At 42.0% G+C, this 9,711-nt stretch overlaps 1 protein-coding gene across 2 annotated transcripts in view; it reads right to left on the reverse strand.

Annotated features, from left to right (window-relative positions):
* Positions 1–2,197: 2,197 nt before the first annotated feature.
* The window catches only part of LOC110461232 (zinc finger MYND domain-containing protein 10-like), an 18,634-nt gene continuing 11,120 nt past the window's right edge, over positions 2,198–9,711 (reverse strand). Inside the window, exons 11-14 of one of the 2 annotated variants that reach the window (XM_021514623.1) lie at positions 3,542–3,663; positions 3,000–3,125; positions 2,440–2,594; positions 2,198–2,399 (exon numbers count right to left, since the gene is read on the reverse strand). In XM_021514623.1, the coding sequence (XP_021370298.1) occupies positions 2,489–2,594; positions 3,000–3,125; positions 3,542–3,663 (354 nt within the window). In that variant the 3' untranslated portion in view covers positions 2,198–2,399; positions 2,440–2,488. Of the gene's footprint in view, positions 2,595–2,999; positions 3,126–3,541; positions 3,664–9,711 lie in introns of both variants that reach the window. The other variant, XM_021514622.1, reaches the window with a different exon arrangement.

Raw genomic sequence — 9,711 nt, forward strand, 5'->3', positions numbered from 1 at the left:
TTGGTATTATATATATTGTTGGAACTGTTTAACTATCTTGTATGTACAACATAATATCTCATTGTGGTACTTATAGCTTACCATCGTGTACGTACAAGAAAGTATCTTCACACAGCATACTATTGTGTACGTAGTAATAAGTTGTACGTACCAGAATGAGATGATATGCTGTACTTACAAGTATGATAATTTTAAATTAAATTTAAAGGTGACGCGTATGTGCCTCCTAAGTTGTACCATTTTAACCAGATAGCTTAGCAAATGTACCACCGTTGGTAATATGCACGCCCTTACATGAGTTAATCAGCGTGGACATTTCAGATATATCATTGTCTACACTAGTGAATTAGTCAACAATTATAAAACGCGAGACTATATCAGGGGCGGGTCCAGGTGAGGGCGTAATGGGCGTACGCCCCCTTTTCAAAAAAAAAAAGGATTTTTTTATCGTAATCTGCTAATATTGTATTGAATATGGCAATTTATCATATTCATTAATTAAAGACATACTCTGATAAAAAAAATGTCAAACCATGACACTTCAACTATAAAATATACATGCTCCAAGTCAGGAACCGTTACATTAGTGCATTTCACAATTATTTTATGTTTTTTAGCCAAAAAAAAAGGTCCAAAACTTTTTTCGCCTCGCTCCGCTCGCCGACACATTTTATTCTGCGCCCCCTCTTTCAAATATCCTAGAAAACGCCCCTGTATATAGCTAGTGGCCTTGGGTGTCGCACTGATTTGAACTTACCGTTTGTTTACCAACTTAGTGATGCCATGAGCAACTCATTAATTAAATAGCAACGATGTTATGGTGTTATTTGTTCTTTTGTAAGACAAACGTACAATGTCTGAAGACACGTCAAGAATCAAGTGTAGGAGAACTAATGACGAAGAAAAACGTATCAACCAAGCATAGGAAAACTAATGACGAAGAAACACTTATCAACCAAGTGTAGGAAAACTCATGATGAAGAAACACTAATTAATATCAACCAAGTGTAAGAAAACTAATGACGAAGAAAAACTTATCAACCAAGTGTAGGAAAACTAATGACGAAGAAACACTTATCAACCAAGTGTAGGAAAACTGATGACGAGGAAAAACTTATCAACCAAGTGTAAGAAAACTCATGACGAAGAAACACTTATCAACCAAGTGTAAGAAAACTAATTAAACAAGCATAAGAAAACGATATTGCATATATATTTGAATATTTATTTGGTTTATCGCTTGTGAAAAAAAGTAAGTATTAAGTACAATAAACCATGTTCACAACATATAGCAAACTTGTACTAAATACATATCAATTTTATGCTGATTAAGTCTATGGAGACCCTCAGGTAGATTGTAAACGTGATTATGGTGCATGTATTGATGAAAACGTGATCACATCAACATATGAATGAATTTCACACAAAGTGAATGAATGAAGTATTCGCCGAGCTATTTAATACTGCATTTAAGTGACTTTTGTATTATACATGTATTAACAATGTACTTAACAGATTTCTGGAAGTAATGCAAAAGCACACCATCGTCTGGTACAACCATTCACAATACTTTCATAACAACATGAATGCCACAGAAAATAGTATACCTGCATATATTCATTAATTATATAATTTGCAAACATTATTATGAGAATTTCTGGTTTGCTGGTGTAGTAAATGCACTGAAAATTTCATAAATGTGACAATATAATATAGAAATATAAATGATACTTTTCATTACCAAACTGCACTGTCTCAGCATCAAGTTCAACTTTTAGAAAAAAGTATGAAATTATAATTCTATAATATTTTATCATAATTATATTTTACAAAGTATAACTTAAAAGTAAATTTCATTCATCTTTCTACTGAATGAAAATAAAAATGTTTTCAAATGATTCAGGTCATAAAGAGAACAATGATGTCCTGGAATGAATAGACACAGAGGTCAAAATATAGGCCACAGTGACCTACTTTTGAACTCAATATGAAATACTGTAGTAGAGGAGACATACCCCAAACATGCTTCAGGGACGGAAGAAAGGACGGAACATGGAACATACGGACGGAGTGCAAACCTACAGTCCCCTCCTGTAATAAGAAAGGACGGAACATGGAACATATGGACGGAGTGCAAACCTACAGTCCCCTCCTGTAATAAGTTATCACCACATAAATTTTGATCAAACACTTTAAATAAAATTAAATCTTTAATATATTTCATCAATAAATACAATCTCATACTCAAGCACTCCAAATCCTGCTTTCTTGCAAGTAAGTGGATTAAAAAGATGTTGACAAAGGTGTTCTTGTTTGCTTGTATTGTTGATCATGGAAACAGTACTATTATTATAAACAGACAGCCACACTTCTATATACACTTAGCAGAATCTGTCTGAAAAAGGCATTTCCTCTGCCAATGGGAAGATGATTGTAAGATGAATTGTCTTGCAACTTATTAATGTGTTTCCTTTGACAACTGTTCCTGTCATGTCTGCTCCACAACTTGGTTCTGTGCTGTGTCTTTTTCCTGAGATTCCACCAGAAGGTTACATGCCTTCTTGTGCTTGGCCCAATGACTCACTTGACATTCCCTGTAAACAAATATCGTAAATCAATTATAGTCTTACCTGGTGTTCATGATGGCCTTTAATTCTTTCACACCTGAAAATACATTTGAACTCTTCCAATTCAAAGTTCGGAAAAGTTCATTATGAAATTTCAGGGGTGAATGAGATCCCACCACCAACTCACCACCACTTCCCTTACTTGAAAAGTCATCCTTTTCCTTAACACTTTTAAAATTTATACAATAACTCCTTTTCCTTTACATAAAAAATCATATTTATTCTGTATTATATTGAAACAAATTCTAAGAACCATATTTGATAGGTGCACGTTATGAAAACAATGTTTTTGTTAAAACTCCCTGGCAGCTATTTTCCATATTTAAATTTGAAAGAAACAATTTCACATTTTTCCCCAAATGAACTATTTACCTTCTGCAGTACCACTCATTCTGACAGCGTGAACACCGCTTGCTGGCCTCGTTACCACATACGGCACACTTTGGTGGTTCGGACAGCAAGTTCTCCATCATGTCAAAGTTATATGTATCTGCCCATCTGCAAGTGATACATGTATTTATGTTTATTTACACAATATACATGTACAGGAGGTTACTAATATTAATCCTGCCACTTTGTTTCCAGCTAAAACGGCTAGGTTGTAAAGGAACTGGATAATTGTGGAATTGGTTTGTCAAAGTATACTTGATTGTAAAGGGACTGAATTATTAGGAGGCACAGTAGTCTAGTGGTAAGACGCCGGGCTCGTGATCGAAGGGTTGCGGGTGGAAATTGATTATGGTTAGGACTGGATTATAAAGGGATTCGAATGTCAAAGGACTGCATCATACAAGGGACTGCAATATGAAGGGACTAAATTGTCCAAATTATAACATCATGCTAAACATCCTTCTTTGTGAAAGTTGTAATGTTCCGTAAAAACTTGTTTACAAAATGACCAGTCCCTTAGTTACCTCTTAGCTTGAGCCCTCATGTCTGCTTGGGAAGGGTTAAAGTGAGTTTTTGACTGCTTCTTTGCTATTTGTTTCCATTTGCCAGCATTGTCAGCAAGGATTTTGTCACGTATTTCTGGCACCTGCAGGAAAAACAAAGGAATTTGGCGTTTAAGCTTCAAAAACAATACAAATAAAGTGACAGGGGGCTCACATCAGTATTATACCCCAACTCCATCAAAGTGGTTAAATGTGACCTTTGACCCTTAAATCTTCATTGACGACAACTAAAATTTATCAAGTGTTGAATATCATGATGTTACCATACTGTTATAAATAACTTTTTACTTCAAAAAGTGGCTAAGTGTGACCTTTGACCCTTAACTCTTCATCGATGACTTCCCAAATTCACCTAGTGTTGCACACGATGTCACCATACTATGGTAAATATAAACTAAATCTCACAAGCACAAGCTTTTTTCTGTCAAAACCTGATCAAGTGTGACCTTTGAGCTTTTAACCTTGACAGATGATCAACAAAATCTAACCAGGTTTAGAACTCCATGTTGTCATACCATGGTTAAAATATAAAATGAATCTGTGGGGATGGAGGCGGTGGTGTGATCATGGGGTGTCCCTATACTGTGGATGTGGGGGTAGAGGCGGTGGTGGGATCTTTGGGTGTCCCTATACTGTGTATGTGGGGGTGGAGGCGGTGGTGGGATCATTGGGTGTCCCTATACTGTGGGGGTGGAGGCAGTGGGGTGATCATGGGGTGTCCCTATACTGTGGGGGTGGGGGCAGTGGGGGGATCATGGGGTGTCCCTATCCTGTGAATGTGGGGGTGGAGGCAGTGGTGGGATCATGGGGTGTCCCTTTACTGTGGGGGTGGAGGCGGTGGGGGGGTCATGGGGTGTCCCTATACTGTGGGTGTGGGGGAAGGGGAGGGGGGGGGGTCATGTTGTGTCCCTATACTGTGGATGTGTGGGTGGAGGCGGTGGTGGGATCATTGGGTGTCCCTGTGCTGTGGGGGTGGAGGCGGTGGGGTGATCATGCGGTGTCCCTATACTGTGGGGGTGGAGGCAGTGGGGCGATCATGGGGTGTCCCTATACTGTGGGTGTGGGGGAAGGGGAGGGGGGGGGGTCATGTTGTGTCCCTATACTGTGTATGTGGGGGTGGAGGCGGTGGTGTGATCATGGGGTGTCCCTATACTGGGGATGTGGGGGTGGAGGCGGTGGGGGGGTCATGGGGTGTCCCTATACTGGGGATGTGGGGGTGGAGGTGGTGGGGTGATCATGTTGAGTCCCTATACTGTGGATGTGGGGGCGGAGGCGGTGGGGTGATCATGCGGTGTCCCTATACTGTGGGGGGGGAGGCAGTGGGGTGATCATGGGGTGTCCCTATACTGTGGATGTGGGGGTAGAGGTGGTGGGGTGATCATGTTGTGTCCCTATACTGTGGATGTGGGGGTGGAGGCGGGGGTGGGATCATGTGGTGGCCCTATACTGGGGATGTAGGGGCGGTGGGGTGATCATGGGGGGTCCCTATACTGTGGGGGTGGAGGCAGTGGGGCGATCATGGGGTGTCCCTATACTGGGGATGTGGGGGTGGAGGTGGTGGGGGGATCATGGGGTGTCCCTTTACTGTGGATGTGGGGGTAGAGGCGGTGGTGGGGTCATGGGGTGTCCCTATACTGTGGATATGGGGGTAGAGGTGGTGGGGTGATCATGTTGTGTCCCTATACTGTGGATGTGTGGGTGGCGGCGGTGGTGGGATCATGTGGTGTCCCTATACTGTGGATGTGGGTAGAGGCGGGGGGGTGATCATGGGGTGTCCCTATTCTGTGGGGGTGGAGGCGGTGGGGGGATCATGGGGGGTCCCTATACTGGGGATGTGGGGGTGGAGGTGGTGGGGTGATCATGTTGTGTCCCTATACTGTGTATGTGGGGGTGGAGGCGGTGGGGTGATCAGGGGGTGTCCCTTTGCTGTGGGGGTGGAGGCGGTGGTGGGATCATGTGGGGGCCCTATACTGTGGATGTAGGGGCGGTGGGGTGATCATGGTGTGTTCCTATACTGTGGATGTGTGGGTGGCGGCGGTGGTGGGATCATGTGGTGTCCCTATACTGTGGATGAGGGGGTGGAGGCGGTGGGGTGATCAGGGGGTGTCCCTTTGCTGTGGGGGTGGAGGCGGTGGTGGGATCTTGGGGTGTCCCTATACTGTGGATATGGGGGTAGAGGTGGTGGGGTGATCATGGTGTGTACCTATACTGTGGATGTGGGGGTGTAGGCGGTGGGGTGATCATGGGGTGTCCCTTTTCTGTGGATGTGGGGGTAGAGGTGGTGGGGTGATCATGTTGTGTCCCTATACTGTGTATGTGGGGGTGGAGGCGGTGGGGTGATCAGGGGGTGTCCCTTTGCTGTGGGGGTGGAGGCGGTGGTGGGATCATAGGGTGTCCCTATACTGTGGATGTGTGGGTGGAGGCGGTGGGGGGATCATGTGGTGTCCCTATACTGTGGATGAGGGGGTGGAGGCGGTGGGGTGATCAGGGGGTGTCCCTATACTGTGGGGGTGGGGGCAGTGGGGGGATCATGGGGGGTCCCTATACTGGGGATGTGGGGGTGGAGGTGGTGGGGGGATCATGGGGTGTCCCTTTACTGTGGATGTGGGGGTAGAGGCGGTGGGGTGATCATTGTGTGTCCCTATACTGTGGATGTGTGGGTGGCGGCGGTGGTGGGATCATGTGGTGTCCCTATACTGTGGATGTGTGGGTGGAGGCGGTGGTGGGATCATGTGGTGGCCCTATACTGTGGATGTAGGGGCGGTGGGGTGATCATGGGGTGTCCCTATACTGTGGATGCACACATTGATTCAAACATGTACACAAATGCTATATGTTGTATACCCTCTCAAACACTTTAGCTCTCTGCACCCTCGGAAGATGACATTGCAAAATTGAAGGAACAGGGCTATCTATTTGGCTGGTCTAAGGAAATAAAAACAAGAGGCCCAATGGGCCTGAATCGCTAACCTGGTATTAATCTTACAAATAATCTTTAAAGTGGACTAAAATACAGCTACAGGCAGAATATCAGTGTTTGACTCATAAGAACCTATTAAAGGTTTAAACATATGACGCCTGTGACCTTGAATGTCGATCAAGGACATAAGGTTGAACAGAGTTTATAGTCGTCCAACCATGCATGCTTCTGGCAAAATATCATTACCCTGGACCTTTTAGTTATACAGAACAAGTCATTTAAAGATTTAAACATATATTGACCACTGTGACCTTGCATATGGGCGAAAGTCATTCATTTGAAAAAACCTGGCAGTCCTTAATCCCAGCATGTTAATGGCCAAATATCATCACCCTTAGCCTTTTGCTTATTGAGAAGAGGTCGTTTATAAAGGTTTTAAACATATTTGACCCCTTTGACCTTTAATATATGTCGAGATCATTCGTTTGAATAAACTTGGTAGTCCTTCATCCTAGCATGCTACTGGCCAAACAGCATCATCCTAGGTCTTTTGGTTATTGAAAAGATGTTGTTTAAAGGTTTTAAACATAGTTGACCATTGTGACCTTGAATAATTATCAAGGTCATTAATTTTAACAAACTTGGTAGCGCTTCATCCCAGCATGCTACAGGCCAAATATTATAACCCTCAGCCTCTTGGTTATTGAGAAGAAGTAGTTTTAAAGGTTTTAAACATATTTGACCCCTGTGACCTTGAAAATGGGTGAAGGTCATTTGTTTGAACAAATTTGGTAGCCCTTCATCCCAGCATGCTAAAGGCCAAATAACATCACCCTAGGCCTCTTTGTTATTCAGAAGAATTCATTCAAAGACTTTAACATATTTGACCCCTGTGACCTTGGATATGAGCGAAGTTCATTCATTTGAACATATTTGTTAGCCCTTCATCCCAGCATCTAACTGGTAAAATATCATAACCCTAGGCCTCTTGGTAGTTCAGAAGTTGTTTGAAGGTTTAAAACATATTTGACCCCTGCAACCTTGAAAATGGGCTAAGGTCATTTGTTTGAACAAACTTGGTAGCCCTTTATCCAAGCATGATACTGGCCAAATATCATCACCCTTAGCCTTTTAGTTACTGAGAAGAAGTTGCTGAAAGGTATTTAACATATTTGACCCCTGTGACCCTGAAAATAGATGAAGGTCATTCATTTGAACAAACTTGGTAGCCCTTCATCCAAGCATGTTACTGGCCAAATATCATCATCCAAGACCTTTTGGTTATTGAGAAGAAGTTGTTTAAAGGTTTTAAACATGTTTGAACCCTGTGACTTTGAAAACAGATGAAAGTCATTTGTTTGAACAAACTTGGTAGCCCTTCATCCCAGCATGTTACTGGCCTAATAACATTATCCTTACCCTCTTGGGTATTCAGAAGAAGTTGTTTAAAGATTTTAAACATATTTGACCCCTGTGACCTTGAAAATGGGTGAAGGTCATTTGTTTGAAAAAGCATGGTAGCCCTTCATTTCAGCATGTTACTGGCCAAATATCATCAACCTAAGCCTTTTGGTTATTCAGAAGAAGTCGTTTAAAGATTTTAACATATTTGACCCATGTGACTTTAAAAATGGGTGAAGGTCATTTGTTTTAACAAACTTGGTAGCCCTTGATTCCAGGATGCTTCTGGCCAAATATCATTATCCTAGGCCTTTTGGTTACTGAAAAGAAGTTGTTTAAGTAAAAAGTTGACGCCGGACAGACGGACGACGGACGACGCACCATGGCATAAGCTCACTTGCCCTTCGGGCAGGTGAGCTAAAAACCTGACCAATTGCTAGGCTGATGCCTGTCCTTTTAAGATTACAGAGGAGGAACACACGACTTTATAAAGCCAGTCAATTTTACAGTTACGCTACCGTGAGATTCTTTAATGTACATCAAAGGATCAAACAAGTTTTCTTGTCTTACCCACAAGGTGGCACATGATGAGTCTTCGATTTTGTCATGACATATTCCAGGGGTGTAGGGAGCATAAGTGAGCATAAGTGAGCATTACCCATGGAGTATCAAGGATGATAGTAAATGAGTCCGAACACAAAATACTCCATTGAAAGGGAATCAGAATGTATGGTGCAAAGATTTTCACTGTAGATAGTAATTACACTACAAATTCATTACAACAGATAGTAACCAGAAATGTAATCTAAAGACAAACTTATATCCCTCGCTCCTATATAAACCAGAACTGTAAGCTAAAGGCTAACTTATATCCCCCGCTTCTATATAAACCAGAACTGTAAGCTAAAGGAAAAGCATTGCAAAGCAATCCATAGTCTCCCACCAGTAATGATTTCTTTATTGACTGAGCTGTACACTTATTTAAGATTAAAGGTCACTGACATACTTCTTGTACTCCCTCCCAACGCCAAAACATACTTGCAAACCAAATCTTATTTGCCCAGATAAAAGAGTTTTGCTGAAATTGTCCTAGTAGTTAAGGAAGAGATGTCAGGACAACGATTTTTAACAAAGGGCCATAACTCCTTCAAAAGGGTCGAAATGAAAAATACTTCCCTGATGCACATCATGAGAGGATTGGAAAAAAACCAATGTGGATGCACAATATCAGTGGGTAGTTATCATATCTGAAAACTTCCGTTGAAATTGGCCGCAAAGTCTTGGAGAAGTTGCATGGACAAGCATTTTTTAAGAAAGGGCCATTACTCCGTAGAAAAGGGTCAGATTGAACAAAATAATACCTTGATGCACAACATCAGGTGGTAGTTATCATATCTGAAACCCTACATTGAAATTGGCCAAGTAGTCTTGGAGAAGTTATCTGTACAAGAATTTTTTAACAAAGGGCCATAATTTTGTATAAAAGGGTCAAAATAAAAAAGTAATACCTGAATGAACAACTTAAGGTGGTAGTTATTATATCTCGAAAATTTCGTTGAAATTGATCTGTAACTTTAGAAGAAGTTGTCCTGAATTTTTTTTCAGGATTTCTCAACAAAGGGCCGTAACTTCGTAAAAAAGGGTAAGAATGAAAATATAATACCTGGATGAACAACTTCAGGTAATAGTTATTATATCTGGAAACTTTCGTTGAAATTGGTCAATTACTTCAGAAGTAGTTGTCCAGACAAACTTGTTCTATGGACGAACAGACGAAATGACAGACAAGCTGATTCCAGTATACCCCCCC

The sequence above is a fragment of the Mizuhopecten yessoensis genome, unplaced genomic scaffold (genome assembly GCF_002113885.1).
Source record: "Mizuhopecten yessoensis strain PY_sf001 unplaced genomic scaffold, ASM211388v2 scaffold10591, whole genome shotgun sequence".
Classification (NCBI taxonomy): Eukaryota; Metazoa; Mollusca; class Bivalvia; order Pectinida; family Pectinidae; genus Mizuhopecten; species Mizuhopecten yessoensis.